At 43.2% G+C, this 20,391-nt stretch overlaps 1 protein-coding gene across 1 annotated transcript in view; it reads left to right on the top strand.

Moving 5' to 3' along the window:
* The window catches only part of LOC123968632 (sodium bicarbonate cotransporter 3-like), a 79,936-nt gene that overhangs the window by 52,868 nt on the left and 6,677 nt on the right, over nt 1–20,391 (top strand). The window contains exons 14-19 of the mRNA XM_046045498.1: nt 1,007–1,181; nt 1,286–1,419; nt 14,775–15,020; nt 16,583–16,688; nt 16,868–17,029; nt 18,470–18,583. Of these exons, the coding sequence (XP_045901454.1) occupies nt 1,007–1,181; nt 1,286–1,419; nt 14,775–15,020; nt 16,583–16,688; nt 16,868–17,029; nt 18,470–18,583 (937 nt within the window). The remainder of the gene's footprint in view (nt 1–1,006; nt 1,182–1,285; nt 1,420–14,774; nt 15,021–16,582; nt 16,689–16,867; nt 17,030–18,469; nt 18,584–20,391) is intronic.

The raw sequence follows: 20,391 nt of genomic DNA, 5'->3' as shown, positions 1-20,391 counted from the left end.
TTGTTTTGATTAAATGAACTTAACAGTGGTCTTGTGGAGAATCTAACTAATCTAAGGATGTTCAGCATATTGATCATACGTTTAAACATTAATATTTGTAGCCTGTTAACAATCTAAGCAGCATAGAAGCAGCTAAAGCGGCGACCCCGTGGCGTTTAAGAGGTTTTATACATCCAAAGAACTTCTATAAAAACCAGACCAGGCGTTTATTTGTCAAAATGTGTTCCCACACCAGGCCAGTAAAGGAGGCAGGCGGCTATTAATTGAAGTTTTACGGTACGTATATAGTCATAAAAATTACCAAGATGTTTGTGCATGCTGTCAGTTATAATTGTTAAAAAGAAAGAATCGGCAGGTCAGACCTCTAAATAATCTGTAATTGGAATCAGCCAGGAAAAATGCAATCTGTGCATCTCTTACTACCACCAACACGCCGATAAGCCTGTGTGTGAACTGATCTTGGGCTGATGTTGTAGATCTGCCGTAGTGTTTTGCTCAGTATGATAAGTGGCAGATCAGCTCTGTCCCGGGAAGAAACCTAAAATACTAGTATGTGGAGGATGGCAGATAATAACATGGCCGATGGTGAACCTAAGTTATATTTAAAGGGCTATTGCCGTGTGTTGTTGGCCAGATAAAAAGGCAGAGAAAAGAGTAAGTCATTGCCACCATTTTACAGCCACTTGTATGGCCGCCAGTAAAACTGGCTATAAAGCACGGAGCGCTTCCTGCGATGCTACCAAGCTGGTCGATCTTTACAGTTTGTCAGCACTTTTTAAGTTTCGTTTTACAATAATATATATGTGTAAACATTTTTGTGTTTGTGCCGTGATTCAAGTAACGACTGTTGACAGTGTGTTTTGGGAAAAGACAGAAGGTTAGAATTTACTGTCATGGTGCTAAAGCTGCTGGGAAAAATGTGGGGGCGCCTAAATTTTGTGCCGCTGCAGCTAAACATCACTGATGAGCGAAAAGTGTCCGTGACTTGACTCCGTCTGTCCGTCAGGATCTTCGGTGGTTTGGTGAACGACGTCCGGAGGAAGGCGCCCTTCCTGTGGAGTGACATCAGGGACGCGGTCAGCCTGCAGTGTTTGGCGTCCGTCCTCTTCCTCTACTGCGCCTGCATGTCGCCCGTCATCACGTTCGGAGGGCTGCTGGGAGAAGCCACCAAAGGAAACATAGTAAGAACTCGACTGACGGGACGATGAACTGATGTCACGTTTCCTCTTAAAGGGGCGGTACAACATTATGACGTCTCTCGCTCTCTCTCTCACTGTCCCGGTAGAGTGCCATAGAGTCTCTGTTCGGGGCGTCCATGACGGGCGTGGCCTACTCCCTGTTTGCTGGTCAGCCTCTCACCATCCTGGGCAGCACCGGTCCAGTTCTGGTCTTTGAGAAGATCCTCTTCAAGTTCTGCAGGTGAGTCTGCGGGAACACCTGTTTTCTGTACCTGCACACGCAGAACTTTTCTTCTTCTTCTCTCTCCCATTAATCATCACTCATCTGCTGATCCTTTGGAGGAGCACAACGAATACTTTTACTGCACAACGAATACTTTTACTGCACAACGAATACTTTTACTGCACAACGAATACTTTTACTGCACAACGAATACTTTTACTGCACAATGAATACTTTTACTGCACAATGAGTACTTTTACTGCTGATACTTTAACTCCATGAAGCTGTTAATACTTCTGCTGCTGAATGCAGGACTTCTTCTTGTAATAGTGTTTTTAGGTTGTTGTATTTTAATATAAGTGAGGAATCTGAATACTTGTGCTTGAGCTCCGACTCCCCCTGCAGGTGGGAATTAAACATGGCGCCTCAGTGACTTCATTAATGACCCAGAAAATTAGATGGTGTGTTTTTAAAATCTAGGTAAGTAGGAGCTCAAACCGAGCAGCGAAGCTTTGTTGTTCTTCATGGAGCCAAAGGGGTCACGGATTATCCTGATTTGTGGGTTTTTGGATCAGAATGTAATTGGCTTTAGAGGGATTGTGCATTTGTTTTCTCTTGTTTCTTTGTTTTGTGAGTATTAAAAAGGCTTTTTGTGATGGAAAAATGTTTTGTAACACTTACATAAAGCCCTTATTTTATTTAACCTGCTCCATTTCCCACCAGATTACATCATACTGCTTTTATTTCTGAAACTCAAAATATTTCCAGGAAAATACGTCGGACAGCGTCAGCAGGGGCGTAGCACAAAATCCTGGGCCCTAGATATTAGAGCCCAACCGATATAGGATTATTACGTCTGATGCCGATTTCGATAGTTGAGGATTAAAATAAAAATAAAATCTGGCTGATATTCTTTTTAAGAAACGTTATCCCAAATATTTATGTTGAGACCTCACCAAGATACCCTGACATAATGTAGCTGTTATAAATAGTATTTTGAACAAAAGTACAACTAAATATATCAAGGTTTTGATAAATAAGAGTCAGATGTACAAAACATTTTACAAATATCTGACTTGTTATAAATTAGGGAGTACTTCTGCTAATGAACATTAAATTAAAGAGTTTCATATATAAATATAAATTACCTGTGTAGGAGAGTACTAGCAGTATATGGGTAATTTTTATAGTTTGTTTTCCTGGCCCCCACAATACATGCACTATTTACTTAGTAGTAATACTCCATAATTTATTACAAATCAGATATTTACATTTTTTTTCTGTAGTTTTATTTGCCTCTTGTCCATCAAAACCTTGATATATTTTGTTTTACTTTTGTTCAAAGTTCTATTTATAACAAAGTTTCTTTTTATACTGCATTATGTCATGGTATCTTGGTCTCAACATAACATTTTAGGGAATATCTTTGTTTATGTCATGCGCTTCTTAAAACAAGGGGGGAAAAACAATATTGCCCGATCTTGAAAATCCCATATCAGTAAGGCTCTAATTTAAACCCACTGTCTCCTCACTATAAATGAGGTTTGCTCTTGAGTACAATGCTTAAAATAACATTATTTTCTTCATGTTTCTTTAAGCATTTAGTTGTTCCCAAGGTGTGAGACAACGTTGGAAAAATAGTTATACAAAGTTTAGTCTCTGACCTGATTCATTCTGCAATTTTTTTGTTTTTAGTTATGAAACTACTTGCTTAGAAATGAAACATTAAAAATAAAAAAGAACTTTTCATTCCAGGATTTTTAAGTTTTCCGAATTTTCCGTTTTAATAACTGAAAGAGCTGCAACAAGCTGTTTCTTTTTCTTTTATTCGAACTTTAAAGCTCAGGTAGGTGAAGTTTTATCAGTCAAACTTTATTATAGAGGAACTCCGGTTCGGTCAGCGGAGACGTAACCTGAACATGGTTTTACAACAGAGATAAAACGTCCTCTCAGATGTTGACTAAAGGTTCGACCGTGTTCCTCCTCACATGGGGAACAGCAGGAAGCCGCTGAAGGTGCTGTGGTGGTTGCTGTTGTCCCAGATCTGAGTGTCGTGCCACAGCTGCATGGACAGCGTGTCGCCCTCCTCCAGCAGCAGGGCGGCGCCGTTGGACGCCGTGTCGCTGCCCTCGCCGGACGGCTGCTCGTGGGCGATCAGCTGGATCTGAGCGTTGTTTTTGTAGAGCACGGCGCTCATGGGGAAGTTGGTGGGGGCGTTGGCTGTGAAGCGGATGTAGTAGACTCCACGCACAGGTGCTCTGAACACACCTGGAGAGGGTGAGGGTTAATTAACAGGGACGTATGGCAGGTTAGAAGGGACAAAATAACTCGATTGAAAAGTTTGAATTCTTATTTTTAACTGGAATTTCCAAATTATAAAATCTGTTTGGTTCCGCAGAGCAAACTTTAAACACCAACATCTGATCTATTCTCAAGTTCTCCTGGCTAACGCTTTACCGCTGTTTCCAAAAACGCCGGCACGCTGTGTAAAATATAAACAAAAGTTTTAAATTTTTTTATTTTATTGAAGTTTGCTAAAGTTCAGTATTCACTGCCAGTTTATGAACCACGCAGGCTTGGAGAATCCGGTTGATTTTCAAAATAAAACACTCTTTGCAGACTCCCTATTGCACATCAACAATAAACAGTTAAAACAGACAAAAGAAACAATTTAACTGCGTAGCTACTGAACCATCGTAGAAGCTCAAGAATCAGAACAACTGAACAAATAAACAAAATCTGAACAAGTCACAAAAACAGGCAGGCAAAACGCTCTTATTCTGAAATGCTCCATGTGGATATGTCACGTTAGCCTGCAGAGAGCGGAGCGGGCTCACAGAGCGCTTATCCGTAGTTCAATCACACAAAATGACAAATTAACGAGTTAACAACGTGTAGGCTAAACGCTCCGCTGCTGAAACACTTCATTGGGAGTTGATGGCGCTCAGCCGCTGCCTGTGATTGTTTGACGCCATCATCCCACGTTTTCTTCTAGTTTCGTTGTTTTAAAATGGACACGCCCTGTGCCCGCTCTGATTGGTGAGTAGGACCGTAACAGGAGGCGCATGGCGTTTCGATTGACAAATAATTAATCCATAATCCCCGTCTCCACAATTAGCTAATCACGTTCTTTCAATCGCAATTTCGATTCGAAAACGATTAATCGTTCAGGTCTAGTTCCAACTTTGCGCAGCTGGAGAAAAGTAACTGCGGCCGCCAGACTTGGCGCCTGCTGTGGCGTTGCTCCTGCTAGATTTTAATGTCATGTGACGTGGTGACGTTTTGCAGCGCCACCGAAAGTCGGACACAACTTTCAAGCAGCAGGTCTTATTATAAGTCCAGCATGCATCACTTTAAGTCAGCGCTGCATGAACTCAAACGCACCTTTTATTATTTAAGTTACGTTCAGGGAAGCTGCAGAGCGCCCTCTGGTGGGAAAACTATGCAACACTCATGACATGAGTTTCTGTTTTTTATTCATCATTAATCGGCTGTCATAAACGCAGACGCCGATTTATCTTAGCTCATATATTTGACAAATCTGTCAGTAGATTCAATCTTTTATACATCGTCCCATTTTGGTTTCAATTTACATTTTACACAGCGTGAAAACGTTTTTGGAAATGGAGGTTGGAGCCTACAGATAAATATTTACAGTCCAGCAGTTACAGAGCAACACGATCAGTCATGTTTGTGTCCACCTGACGAATCAAAGTCAGTATTAACTCAGTAATCTGTGTGTGAGAGTTTCTGACCTGTCTCAGAGTTGTACGCCTGTCCGATGTTGGTCAGCACGTCTTTGTAGAGGAGCGTTTTACTTCCTGACGTCGTCTTCTGAAGGCCGTCACCTCCGAGAGAAGCTGAGAACGCCACCTTCTTTACGTCTGAAGACCAACAAAAACCAGTGGCGATAAATGAAAACAAGGTTCTTTTTCAAGATGATGGAATTTCTGAAATGTTTTTGAAACCTTTGTAACATCTGTACTTAAAGTGAAGAACCATTTCAGCTCCAGTAACAACATACTTTATTCACCTTTTAAGCTGATGACACACAGGGCAACTTTTTGAGCAATGTTGCTGGTGCAAAATCTGACTGTTTTCAACGGATAGCGGCGGGACGGGGAGGATGGCGGAGAGGTGGAAGAAGGAAATTAAGGTAGTAATCTTTACTCAATACCATTGACGGCAACATTGCCCAGCACCGTTGCTCTAAAGGTTGCTCTGTGTATCATCAGCTTTACTCTGACTTTAAAGTTAAATGTGGTCACTTTATACTACAGAATCAGCCCAGTAACTATGCCGATGTCCCTCAGTTTCAAGTATATTAACACCTGGACAAATTAAACCGAAACTGTCTGCGCGAAGACAAAGAGATGCGTTTATAGCGTGTGGGTTTCTTGTTTTTGGGTATATGTTTTACTAATTTCTGGAGTTGATTGAAGCAGGACTGGGTTTATTAGGCCAATAAATATAAAAATACAAAGACTAATTTTAGATTTAATGATGTTATTTCTGTAGGAACTGATAATAATGTCCACATGATGGCGCTCCTCCTCCACAGGTGCCAGAAAAGGACGAGAGTGTTTGTTTTAGTGCAGCCCTCCTCCGCCCATCAGAAATGTATCGCTGCTATTAAATCCGGTATCTTAAAGGGTGACTGACCTCTGATGGCCTGCAGCTCCCTCTCTGTGGACTGCAGTCTCTCTTTGACACCTAGAAACACACAGATGCACAAAACCACAATCAACTCATTGATGTCAGTCATGTGGTTCAACAGATTCACCTGGAGGCAGGTTGAAACTTAATTGAATTTTAACTCTGGAAGGGGCGTGGCTCTGGAATCAAATGGACCTAAATCAGCAACCGATGGGCCAATCATCACAAAACTCACATGACCTGTCCAGATGAGTGCCTGAGACAAGCCCTCAAAGTTCCATTCAAATCGACCACTAGGGGGCGCTGAAAATGCAAGAAAATGGGCGTGGCATAACACAAAATGGACCATAAATTAGACATTAACTGTCCAATGGTTACAAAACTTGCAGGACATGTTTCATACCAGTGTTGATCCACACATGGCAAACTATTTTAAAATCGCTATGCGAGAAAAAGGTTTGAGCTATGTTTACAGCTACTTTATGACATTATCGTTTTTATTGTTACAATACAGCGATCAGCCATAACATTATGACCACCTGCTGGTCAAACTGTAGGTCTCCCTTTTGCTGCAAAAACAGCCCAGACCCATCGTGGCATGGACTCGGACTGGTTCTGACACCTTTCTATCCGAACCGGCATCGTCTTTTTCAGCAGTTTGACCTGCAGTAGGACCACACGGGCCAGCCTTCGCTCTCCACATGGCCGACCATGACCTTGTTGCCGGTTCACCACTTTTCCTTCCTTGGGACCACGAGACAAGCCCTGAAAGTTCCATTCAAATCGACCACTAGGGGGCTCTGCAAATGCAAGAAAATGGTGTGGCATAACACAAAATAGACCACAAATAAGACAATAACTGTCCAATGGTTACAAAACTTCTGATGGGAGCTGAACCCTGCAGACCGGGTCGGAGATATTCTGACTCAGCCGTCGAGCCATCACAATTTGGTCCTTGTCAAAGTCACTCAAATCCTCACGCTGCCCATTTTTCCTGCTTCTAACACATCAACTCTGAGGACGCAATGTTCACCTGCAGCCTGATGGATCCCACCCACTGACAGGTGACATGGTAACCAGTGTTATTCACTTCACCCGTCAGTGGCCATCGTGTTTTGGCTGATCAGGGTATGTTGCAGCTTTTATAAACAGAAATATATGAAGGAATAGAATAAAAATAAGGAGGTGAAACACGGGGTGCTGCATGAAATATCAAAATTAAAATCAGCGTATAAACGAGAAAGGATCAGGACCTTGAGACTTACCCAGATTATCTGTCTGAAGCTGCTTCAGTGAAGCCTGCAGAGTCTTCAGCTCGGCTTCAGCGTCGAACTCTGCGGGAGCCTCGTCCACCCTTCAGCACAGAGAAACAAAAGCAGATGTCCACTTTTTGTTGCATGTGATAAACGTTGCTGCAGACGCCATATTCAGGTAAATATTCTGCTGCTGCGGTAAAAACGCTCGCGTCGTCCTCACATGGGGAACAGCAGGAAGCCGCTGAAGGTGCTGTGGTGGTTGCTGTTGTCCCAGATCTGAGTGTCGTGCCACAGCACCATCTTCAGCCTGTCGCCCTTCTCCAGCAGCAGGGCGGCGCCGTTGGACGCCGTGTCGCTGCCCTCGCCGGACGGCTGCTCGTGGGTGATCAACTGGATCTCCAAGCTGTTTTTATAGAGCACGGCGCTCTTAGTGACGTCCGTGGGACCATTGGCTGTGAAGCGGATGTAGTAGACTCCACGAATCGGTGCTGTGAACACACCTGGAGGGACGGCGAAGAGAAACGAGGAAGGTTTAGACGAGGGACTGAAATTTTGTCCTGAAATGGAAGTACAGTGGAACTAGCATGACCGAGACAGGCGTGTGAGTTACAGAGACCAGGGTGGAAACCAGAAGTCTGTCTAAATGTGCGTCTGAGGGGTGAAAGTAGTTTGTGGATAAACAAACTTGATGAATAAACGCTGCCGAACATGAAGCGGCGGCTGAACGTGTGGAAAGGCTCAGCTGTGTGTGGAGCGATGAGGAGGCTGTGACCTTCCTCACATCTACACCTGAAGCTAACAAAGGTCTGACGTCATCGTGTTCTCCACGTGGTTCGACTGCCGCTCTTCTCATGATGTCACCTCGCTGTGCAGTTCAATGGCAGCGACTGGAGAATCGGCTCCACCGGCCAATGAGCTCGTGTGCTCGATGCAGTGGGTGGAGACGAGCAGCAACATCAGGGTTAATTTTGCAAAATGACTGTAAAAGAATTTCAAATCTGAGCTACGTTTGGTCAGAAACTTGACTTGTGTGTCTCACCTGTCTCAGGGTTGTAAGCCCCGCCCACGTTGGTCAGGACGTCCCTGTAGACGAGGTCTACGTTGCCGGACGTCGTCTTCTGGAGGCCGTTTCCTCCCAGCGAGGCAGCGAACGCAACTTTAGGCGTTTCTGTACAAAACAGTTTCTTCTTTTTCAGAAATGTGTCCTTTTTAACATTTAAAACGTTTGTATGAGATACCTCTTGATTCTTAATTCAAGTATATTAGACATGAAACTCACTATAATGAAGTTGTCAGCATATATAAAGAGATTTAAAGAGTTTATTTACAGTACAACAAGTGTTTGTTGTTCATCTCTGCTTATGCGTCTCCACAGGAGGAGTTAATGTTGTTCACAAATTAATACGCAATTAAATATCAAATCAGCTCACTGTTATAACGGGTTATAAACCATTTATAAACTTGCTTTTACTCATGAAATGAGGGGATTAAAAGTGTTGGCCACCGTTTGAGACGTCTCACCTTTGACGGCCTTCAGTTCCCGCTCGGCCGCCTCCAGACGCTCGGCCATCGCTGCGAACAATTAAAGACGATTAGCGTTTGTTTAAACCTCAGCGGGTCACACAGGAAGAAGTCTGCTTCATAAAACATACACAAGCTGGAGCCTCTTGTGGTGAACCTCGACCTCAAGAGAAATGATTCTTTAATTCTACCAACTGTGCTGGATTATGTTGGCAAGCTGAAATATTATATTATAATTCACTCTGACTATGAAAGCGCGCTTCCGTCTCGATGGAGGAGACACTGAAATCCTGGAGTAGGTCACGGGGGAGAGAGATGTCCTAAAAATGTGTGTATTGTAGTTTGTATCAAGCATGTTGCGGGAAAATCTTTGCGTGTGGTTCGACAGTAGTTGAAGTTTTGAGCAGCAACAGCCGTGGGCGTCACTTTGTGTTGAAAAGCGGTGGGGGCTCAGATTAGAGGTGTGAAGAGACACTTAGCTCGCGAGACACCACGATAGGCGCCATCAGGTTCACGAGACGAAAACATCCTTAAACAGTGTTTTAAAGAGATCAATGTTGAGATATGTGAGCGGAGGGTCTTCCTCCCCCAGGAAACTTGATCATTAAACACTTCATCTCCTGCATTCCGGTGAAAGTTTCTGCACAAACTAAGGGTGGAAATTTTTTATTTATGTAAAAGGAAACGCAAAATTCAGGTGGCAGGTGACATTTCAAAGTATATAAATACAACAGTCAGTGCAGCTCTCAGTCGTTCTGTGCTGTTCTCAGATCTGTTTTGGATGATGCACATTTGTTTCTTCTATATTTTAATTGCATGTTTTCTTAATGTGCAAATAAAATGTTTTCATTTGTTTTTAAACTGCGTATTTCTGAACGTATTTTAACAACTTATTCTTTAAAAAGTGGTGGGGACATGAGCACACCACAAAAAGCTTGTGCAATCGTGTTTTTAATATCTTAGAAATATATCTTCTATCTTCTAAGGACACTGAGACCATCTTGCACGCCTTTATCGCGCTTGAGTTACTACAACGGCCTTTATAACTTGCCAAAATGTATTGATGAACTGTCAGAGGTCGCACGCCTCTGGAGATCTCGGGGTTGTCTTGCTCAGGGACACTTTTGTGGATGTTGTGGTGGGAATCGAGCCCAGGTCTCTCTCACCGAAGGCATGTGTCGCCCCTGTTTTTAGCTTCTGTCTCAGAGGATGTTTTAGAATAGATTTTAAAATGTTATTGATCACTTTTTTTAAAGCTCTTCGTGGCCTCTCGCCCTGTTTTATCTCTGACCTTTTAGTCCTGTACGTACCAACACGTACTCTAAGATCCTCGTGCAGTGGTCCAGAGTCTCGACTGAAAACTAAAGGGGACAGTTTGCAGTCGGGGCCACGAGGCTCTGGAACAGCCTGCCCGATGAAATCAGGTCGGCTGAGTCGGGTTGGCCAATGAAACAATAATATTATTGCGCTTAATTTTTCTATTAAGATTGATTTTGTTGAGGAAAAGGGACTCAAAACATATTTACTAATCATATTTTTTTGAAGAATTGGGGTGCTGAAGGTGCAATGGATAAAAGACACATGCCTTTGGTGTGAGAGACCCGGGTTCAATTCCCACTGTGACGCATCCCTGAGCAAAACACTTAACCGCTCGTTGCTCCAGACGCGTGCGACCTCTGACATGTATAGCAATTGTAGCTTTGGATAAAAGCGTCAGCTAAATGAATAAATGTAAAAAGATTTTATCAGAATTGTTTTGAATGTTCTACCTCATATTTGTGAAATGCCACTGGTGTTTTTCACATTCTGACCATAAAGAATAGTTTAACCAAACAATTATCAATCTGGTTTCTTCAGTTTCCACTCAGGAGCAAAAATCTGCCTTTAAACTCGATAGAAATGTTTTTAATCATTATGTTTTTGGACACTCATTAAACTCATCTTAAAGGACGGTTCTCTCTCTTCAAGTCTTTAACATGACGTGAAACTCTTTTGGCTGAATCCCCAGAAGAGAACAGCTGATAGAATCTGAATCTGGTTCTTTGATTAGAAGGTACAGGTCTGTGGACAGGGTGCAGTTTGGCAATAGACATCCAGTCACTGAGCTTAAAATTCTGAAACCCATTGCCAACAGTTCTCTAGTAGCGTAATGTTTGAATTAACGGGACACTTTCTTTAAAGTAACTTTGAGATGAATCCTCTCTGATTGGTCAGGTTTGAGCCATAGAATAAATATTTCAGAGACGCAGCCTTACCTCATCTCTCGGCCTGCAGCTCCTCCAGGGCGGCCTGAACCTTCTTCAGTTCGGCCCGGCTGTCGACGGGCTGCGCTGAGCCGACCCGGGCCAGGCAGGCCAGGGCTAACAGCAGCAGGACGGGGAGACACCGAGACATGATGTGAGACTGAGTGAGGAGGACCGAGAGGCTGCTGCTTCTTATAGAGACCCTCTCTGTGGTCGATGGCCTCGGTTGATTATTGTACAGTTTGTCCTGAGTCAGTGTTGACTGAGATCACTGATACCACTGATTAGCTCAGCAGGCTGAACCCGGGTCAGCAGGGAGACTGTTCTGCAGAGAGATGCATCAAAACATTGCACTCATAAACATGTCACGATGCTAACTGCACAACAACTATTAGACTCTGGTCTCCTAACGGTCTGCACCCAGTGATTTTATTCCAAATAGAGGCAGTTACTGCCAGGAGACTTCCCATGATGCACTGAGCTCCTCTCTCGTTCTCCCCCTCTCCATCTGCGCATTCTTATTCTGTTAATGCTAATGTTACCAACTCGACTTCTTCCATCTCCCGTAGTCTTGTGCTTTTTCATCCCTCTCATCTTTCCTCCTGTCACTTTCTGCAGGTGTTTCTGGATCTGAGGTTGCGGGCTTCCTTCTGCCCCCGGGTTTCTTCTCGAAACCTGCTGCTATTATCGTTGAAAAGCTTTCATTATTAATGCTATTTTTCATTTTCGTCGCTATCTGTAACGCTACCACCTTTACTATTGTTTTACATATCTATGTGGAACTTGCGTTGGAGTGTGTGTTCCGACGAAGGTCTTCAGACGAATGCGTAGGGTTACTACCGCAGACTGCGGAGCCGCCGTGACGTCCCTTGTTGGGTTGTGGACTGTCACTTTGAAGCCTCCAGTTTGGCAGTTTGGCCATCTTGGTTTTTTGGAACCAAACTTGACCATATTTGGATGAGAGGGTGGAGCTAGCCAGCTTGATTAGCATCTGTAACGCATGTCAACTGTGAAAAAAGCTGGGATGCTAATTTTGGCAGGTCGCCATGGTAGCGACCTGTCAATCAGCTTGTAGCCCCGCCCTAAAGCCTCCCCTGCTTCCTGGTCTCTGTTCCTCTAAATGGGACCATAATTTACTAAATGAACATCATGCTGTGTTGAAGAAGACTTGAAACTAGCGACTGAGACCATAAACTCATCAGGAAAGTGTTTACTGAGGGAATAAATCAGCTGACAAGTAGAAACAGTTTCTCATAGACTTCTATACAATCACACTTCTTTCTGCAGCCGCAGCTTTAAGGCGCCCCCTGCTGGCTGCTAGAGAGGACGCAGGTTTAAGGCGTCACTTTTCAGACCTGGAGGTTTCCGCTTGGGTCGCTTGTTGTAGTGAAAGTTGTGATGTTGCTGGTGTGACGACTCTGTCTAAGGTGCATCACTTCAACCTGTTAACATGTGACGCGCACGCTCTGCTCAGGCTTGAGCCAAGAAGTTTCCTGTTAAGTTCAAAATAAAGTTTAAGTCGCCCCCTGCTGGCCGCTGGAGAGGACGCAGGTTTAAGGCGCCCCCTGCTGGCCGCTGGAGAGGACGCAGGTTTAAGGCGCCCCCTGCTGGCCGCTGGAGAGGACGCAGGTTTAAGGCGCCCCCTGCTGGCCGCTGGAGAGGACGCAGGTTTAAGGCTCTTCACAATGCGTTTCACCTGTGGCTTCTTCAGGTTCTAAAGACACAGGCGAAACGCATTGTTGAGTCATTTCAGTGTGCGGTGGCTTGTTTTTGATTTTTTTTTTTTTTTTTTTTTTTTTTTCATAACAATTGAAATGTTTAAGGCTGCGTTTCTTCCCTCCCTCCCACTCCTGTGTGAAACAGTGCACACCTTCCATTCTAAGTGAGATTATACAGCTATTGTTCCAAATTTGTACAATATATAATGGTATTTATAGAACACACAAAATGTGAGCTGTTGATCACAACAAAAAACAGTTTCTGTTTGTAATGTCATCTTTTAAAATCACCTTTATCTGAACAGTGTTTAAATCATTCCGGCTCCCCCCTAATATTATCATTTATTAAAAATCTTAAGGGGAAAGTAGTAATATGATGTCTGACTGTGGAACACTGCCCAGTTTTCTGTGTAGACTTAACGGCCACTAAAAACTAACACCATGCAGACGGATTTTAAAATCATTTATTTACATAATATAAATCTAGCTTTTGTACGCAGATGTCAGGTAAGGTCTGAAAAATCTACCAGAAAGTCTGGAATAGCGAAATGGGAAATGTGTAAAAAGCCTGCACTCTAAGCCGTCTCAGTATCTGCAGAACCTGAGATGCTGTTGCAGGAAAGCTGACTAAAAACTTAGCAGCTTGGCTGGATGTGTCCTGTTTGACACTAAGCACCACCTGTTATGACCTGGCTCAGGCAGCCACCAGAAAAGGGAGACCCCCCACGGCAAACGTGTAACAAAATATATTTGTTTAAACCAAACCAAAGGTGGAACATGTGGAGAGAAACAGAGGGAGGTCGGTAACCTCTGGGGCCCCGAGTTATTGCAGTCAGCCTCGGACCCCACAGGGCATCCCGACAAACCAAAGTCTGCTTTTCCATTAAAACGCAAGGCTGCAACCGTTGAATGTCAGAATTAAAGGTGAGCTTATTGAACTATATTTAGGGATGATTTTAGATTCTCAGTTAAACTTAGTCTCGTTAAGGCTGATCTTGACGTTTCACTGGGACTCTCTCCTGGTCAGGTAGCAAACGCTGTCCCATCATTTGCCACAGTCCAAGTAAATACAAGGTTTTGCAAACATTATTGATTTTCCTTATGTAAAGTTAGATGTTAAATGTTTTAAATTGACTTCCACCAAAAAAAACACATAACTTGCAAACAAAAAGTCCTTCAAAGCTCCCTCTGATCAGACTTTTGCTCTCCCTTTCAGCTTTGCCGTCACGCTGTCAGCTCTCTCGTTTGCGCTGAAACGAACGTCTTGTGCTGGCGGGTTTTTCAGGGCTGCGTCCCCATTGGTTTGTTAAAAGAAACACTGGAGACTGGACTGCTACAAGATCAGTAATTCAACACTAAATGATAAATAATTATAAAGAGAGGTCAGATTCACCAGCGGTTGGTTTGAAACCAGAATCATCTGAACCCCTGATCATCCACCCAGTGTCTTCTGTCTTTTGTTACTGATTGGTGGAGTATTGATCAGATAGACTCCGTGTGTGGCCCGCAGGGACCTGATGTACAGAGAGAGACTTTCAGCTACCTGCTCACAGACTTCAGTTTAGTTCAGCTGCATAACTAAAAATCCGTCCGATGTAAAATCTTCTCGACTCCTTTGATCAAATCGTAACTTTATCAGTACAAAGTTCTTTGGCTTCTTTTGTTGACTGAAGAAGAGAATTTTGTAGGAAAACATGTTCAGAGTTGTCAAAGTGTCAAAATAAAGTGGTGTTGGTATTGAAAAGAGCCCTGGTCCTTGAATGCATCATTTTGCTTACAGCTGTATGACCACAGGATGAAATGCTGCTTCCACAAACATTGTGAGTGTCTGAACACGAGTTTCAGGTCACAGCGAGCAGAAGAATGAAAATCTAAAAACTTGATGATTTTGAAAATGATCTTTAGCAGTGTGAGGCGAGTTAATCCTGTTAAAACATTTTTTAAAAACACTGCCGTATATTTTGTCCGTCTGTCCTCAGTGAGTACGGCCTGTCCTACCTGTCCCTGAGGACCAGTATCGGACTCTGGACCGCCTTCCTCTGCCTGCTGCTGGTCGCCACCGACGCCAGCTCTCTGGTCTGCTACATCACCCGCTTCACCGAAGAAGCCTTCGCCTCCCTCATCTGCATCATCTTCATCTACGAGGCTCTGGAGAAGCTGGTCACCCTCGGGGAGCTCTACCCCTTCAACATGCACGACGAGCTGGACAACCTCACCTTCTACACGTAAGGATGAACCGGCAGCGTTTCTGAAGCTTTAGATTAGTAGCTCGCCGTTCTCTCCGCCACAACACTAGCTGCAGGTGTAGTAGCATATCTATAAAACTGCATCCAAGGGTTTTGTTTTGTGGTTTGGACGCCTCGTGAACTAGCGAGCGAAGACTGATTCACTGCAAAAATATCACTTTAGGTTGAAAGTCACTACAGTGTTTTCTGTTCTCTTGTTCACGGAGAATCTCATTGTCTGACTTGCTGACAAAATAATCAATACACAAAAATTCACACAATTATACCTCCTTAAACTCTCCTGAGGGGAATATGTGTCATTCATTTCCATACAGTTGGTCTCTGTTCAGCATAAAGCCTGATTTATACTTCTGTACCGAATCTACGGCGTAGATCGGAAGCCGCAGATGTACCTGCTTTTTAACGATGAGAAGGCGGAGACATGCGGCGGCACCGCCAACAGCGTTGTTCACTTACTTACCTGCGTGTACCTGAAGGATTAAACATAGGGTTGTCACCCGTCCCTTATAATACGAAATCGTCCCGTATTTGAGAACTAAATAGGGCGTCACGTTTTGAATCAATAGGGGATTTGGGGGAATTTTTTGCCGTTTGTCCCGTATTTCCGAGTTGTTTTTAATGCAGCAGGGGTGCGGCGCCCCGAGCAGTTGGGGGTTCAGGGGCTCGCTCAGGGCCTCCTGCGGCAGTCCTCTCCAGCTACCAGTCCACGCTCCGCAACTCTGGTCAAGCCAAACGTCACAGTTTGTGGGCCAGTGTTCTGTGTGCTCTGTCAGACGCGTGACAGCACGCCGAGGCACTGATTTAATAAAACGCACTCATTTTCTGATTGATCACGCTGGATTTCATAGGCTGCCTATTTGTTAGGAAAAACTGGTACAATGTGAATGAAGCACATGCCCACATTATGGTATGATTTTGTTTTTTAAAGTTGAGGTAACCAGACAGACACATCAGCATTATTGCATCCTTCAATACTGTAGAATTAACAACAGGCTGAATAAAAACTGAAAACATAAATAGATTTACTGACCAATCAAAAAAATGGCGTTGAATTAAATTGAGAAACGTTTGTAGATAGAATATTTATGATTTCAATAGCAGACAGCTTATTTTAACATCCGTTGGTATCAATCTGAATACTTTCCTGGAAATATGTTTAAAGTTATGATATACCACCATTGGCACACCATCGGGCCCCCAAGTGGCCTGGCCCCCGCTCCGGAAGGCATCCCTTATTTTTCTGTATTGAAGGTGCCAACCCTAAATAAACGTGTGTGTGTGTGTGTGTATATTCACTAGGGGTCGGCTCAGGGCCGGATCGTCTCTGGCCGACATCGGAATCTCTTGCTTGACAACTTCCGAATTTGCACAACGTACAAAAACATGGCGGCGCTCCAGGAGTTAACAAAAACAACAAAAGCCTTGCTCGACTGTTGCCCGTGGTAAAGGTCATTCAGATCTGAAGGGGTCAACGGATCAAATCGGTGAATCAAACGCTCACGTAGCGTGTACCTGACTCACCTGTTGCTGCTCTGTTGCAGGTGTCAGTGTTCTCCGCCTGCGAACGCCTCAGCTGACGTCCTCCAGATGTGGAGCAACCAAAACATCAGCTCAGAAAACATCCAGTGGGAACAGCTGAGTGTGAAGGTCTGTCACGAGTCTTTTTACTCCTCCTTAAACACACTGAATCTGATGAGAGAGGAAGTTGTAGAGTAAAAGCTGACTTGGAGGTTTTCTCCCTTCACTACAGTCGGACCACAGCAGCATCTTGTGGACGTAAGAGGAACTGCAGCTCTTTAAAATTCTCTCTCTCTCTCCGTCTGCAGGACTGCGTGGATTTACGCGGCGAGTTTGTCGGTTCGGCCTGCAGCCCGCACGGCCCCTACGTCCCCGACGTCCTCTTCTGGTCCATCATCCTCTTCTTCACCACCTTCTTCCTCTCCTCCTTCTTCAAACAGTTCAAGACCAAGAGATACTTCCCCACAAAGGTCCGTATCTGTCCGTCCTCCACACAGTCTCAGCAGATCTGCGCATCGATAAATGTTTAAACTCGAGTTTCATGTTATCATGACTGAACAATCTTTGATACGGACATTAAGATCTGCACATAATATCTCTGCAGATATTTACAATTTGACCCCTGAAATGAGATTTAAGATGTTGAATTTAAAATATGAAAATAACCTTTTGGTATACAAAGGTAATGCAAATATTTTTATCAGATCAGAAATACTTCATTGATCCCCGAGGGGAAAATTCTGTGTCACAGTTGCACAAATTGCCCAGAAGGCAAAAGGAATATAAAAGAAATGTAAGGGAGGGAGAAATTTCCTGGGGGAAATTATATTCTTCAGAAAACTACATGTGCCATTTAATGTGTGTCTTTTTTTACACAATACTTTTATTGAGATAAATATTCAAACCAAGCCCCCTTTTTTTTCCCCCTTAAAGCAGTGGTCGGCAGTAGGCAGCCCACGGGCCAAAGCTGGCTCGCCCCGCAGTAATATCTGACCTCCGGACAGATTACTTTGATAGCGGCAAAAAATAAAACATTATAGCAGCTGGTGCTGAAACAGAGCTCAGTCATGACCGCAAAAGTTACTCACCTAATCACTTCCTCTTAACAGACTGTGCCTACAGAATAAAAGCTCTAGAAAGGCTTTGCAGTAGAAAGCTACTTTATGTCCTCTTTAATTGAGAGATTTTACTTTCTTACGTTCTGAAGGAAATTCGAGAGTCTGGCTTGCCTGACACACCTCTGAAAGAGCTGTCAGAAAATAAGCGTCCTTAGGTTGATATGGACCAATCACCGGGAGGCACAGACTCCTGCACAAGCTTAATTGTGAACATGTAAAACAATCTCTTCATCAATCAATAATTCGTTGATAAGGGAGAAAAATAATCCTAGCGGCAAGTGCAGATTGAACAAACACCCCTTCTAACAACAGGTGTCCTGTGCACTACTGACCGAGCTAACGATGGATTGTAAATAATCAGTTGACTATGTTCTTACCCCGCTGAACCATTCAATCAAATGACAAATGTGCATTTCCCTAAAATTCAATTGAATGCATTTGGTCTTTTTGGTGTTTTAGTGATGATCCCAAACATTAAAGACGAGTGAGGGTGATTAAAGCTCCTTTGAAATGGATTTTCAATTCAATCTAGCTGTTTTGGCATGAATGTAAAACAGAATTGCAAAAGAATAATTCATTTTATACAGCTCATTAATCACTTTAAAAAATAATAACAAAAAATATATGTATTAAAAATAAATAAAACAGTAAATGTGTGTGTTAAAAAGGATTAGATTAAGATCTAAATTTCTTCAAAGGAGCTCGAAAACACGCTGCCACCCGAATGAATCCGTCTCTGGTTGGAAATGATCACATTTTATTGGGTGACGTTTGCATGTTTTGTGTCTGCAGGTCCGATCCACCATCAGTGACTTTGCCGTGTTTCTGACCATCATGATCATGGTGTTGGTGGATTATCTGGTCGGAGTTCCTTCACCCAAACTCCACGTACCTGACCGCTTTGAGGTAACACCCGACTGTCGCGTGTGTTTCTGTTGGGAATCTATAAATCAGTAGACCGTATTTTGATTAAACTTGTTTCAGTGTCTGGTTAACATTAAACGAACTGATAAATTTTTATACTGTTTTACAAAAAATCTAGGTTTATAATAGAAGATTTTGTTTCCTGATGTTAAAGCTGATCAGATTGAGTTCTGCTGAATGAGAAACACCCTCAGCAGCTGTTTGCTCAGTGTGGTCTGCTGCTTTATTTGGGTTTTTAGGTTACACCACACTTTGGACAGGTGGGTTTTTAGGTCAGTTTCTTCTGTTGCCGGGTCCTCAAAATATACGATCACACACAAAAACACCAATTCAAACCCCAAATGTGGATTAATCCGCCACTGAAAATGGTTCCCAACAAATGCTGTTTCCTCCTTTTTTGATTAGTTTGATTAAAACTTCAGTGAGATTTTGATAAAATGTTTTGTTTTTCAAATGAAACTATATCTGTGAGCTGTTTTTTGAAAATGTATGTCTTCAGCAAGAACAAAGTCCTTTTAGGCAAGTCCTGCCACTCGGCCTATCTAAATGAAAGTGGAGAGGCCAGAACTGCACTTTTACTGGTCACTGGGACATAGAATCAGCATTAAAATCTGATAAAAATCGCTGAAAGAGTTTGACAACTTTACCCCAAAATAAGGTTTACAAAGCTTAACTACGCATGCGTCACCACTTCCACGCATGCATAGTAAAGGTAAAACAGACCCTTGCATCAGTGGAACCACACGATTGGCTGGCTGAAATATGATTCGGGGGTCCTGAAACTGCAGCCTCTGGTACTGCAGCTACATACTACTTGTTCAGGATGGACTCAAGTGAAAAGTTTCACCTGCTGGTGGCACTAAAGGAGGTTATACATTCACCAAAGTCATTAGGATTCACCCTGTAACACATTTTATAAAGTCTGTCCCAATAGTTTTTACTGCACAGTCAAAGTTTACAACTGGTAAACACAATAATATTGGGAAGGACTTGCAAACTGCTAAATTACACCTTTACGCAGATGACACAGTGACGTATATTCAGTAGCTCCTTCACTGAACAAAGCTATAAATGAGCTTCTGTTTGCTATTCAACAGCTTCAAGTCTCACTGCATGGACTTAAGTTAGTTAAAGAAAACTGCATTTATGAAGATTCTCAGTCATCCAGGTCATAGTTATCCAACGAAGGTTAAAATCAAGGGCAACTGGACTTTAGTGGACTATTGATGATTGGGTTTATGAGAGAGAGGCCGACAGCAGAACGCTTCGTACAGGATTTCATCACTAAATCCACTTCTGAGAATTTTTGAGGCGAGAAATCAAATGTGTAGGTGTCGAATATTGACCGTTTTACGAAAAGTGAAGCTCGCGCCAACTGGCGGAAGGAACTAGCGAGGCCGGCTAGCCGTCCGCACACAGAGCCCTCTGGTCCCGCCGTCACACAGACCTCTGCAGCAACAAGAGCAGAGGAAAACACAGCTGTGATAGTTTAAATGTTCGTACTGCTGTTATTCTGTCAGCACATTTGAGTAATTTAAATCAAGTGAAGAGACATCTGGCTCCTGAAAGTCCTTGACTTGTGAAATTTAAAAAATAAACATGTCGTTACTTTATTATTATTTGTGGTTACAATACTTGCTTTCTATTGCTTTTATTTTATATAATTCTTATTTATGCACTAATTATGCACTTACTTTACTCTGCAATAAACCTTATTCTGGGTGATAAAGCCTGGCTGTTCAACTCTACAACTGGTACTACAGTTACCAAGTCATAAAATTGCTGCATGA

Source organism: Micropterus dolomieu, linkage group LG03, assembly GCF_021292245.1.
Source record: "Micropterus dolomieu isolate WLL.071019.BEF.003 ecotype Adirondacks linkage group LG03, ASM2129224v1, whole genome shotgun sequence".
NCBI lineage: Eukaryota > Metazoa > Chordata > Actinopteri > Centrarchiformes > Centrarchidae > Micropterus > Micropterus dolomieu.
Note: the sequence above shows the minus strand (reverse complement) of the source record. Positions and strands in the feature narration are given on the sequence as shown.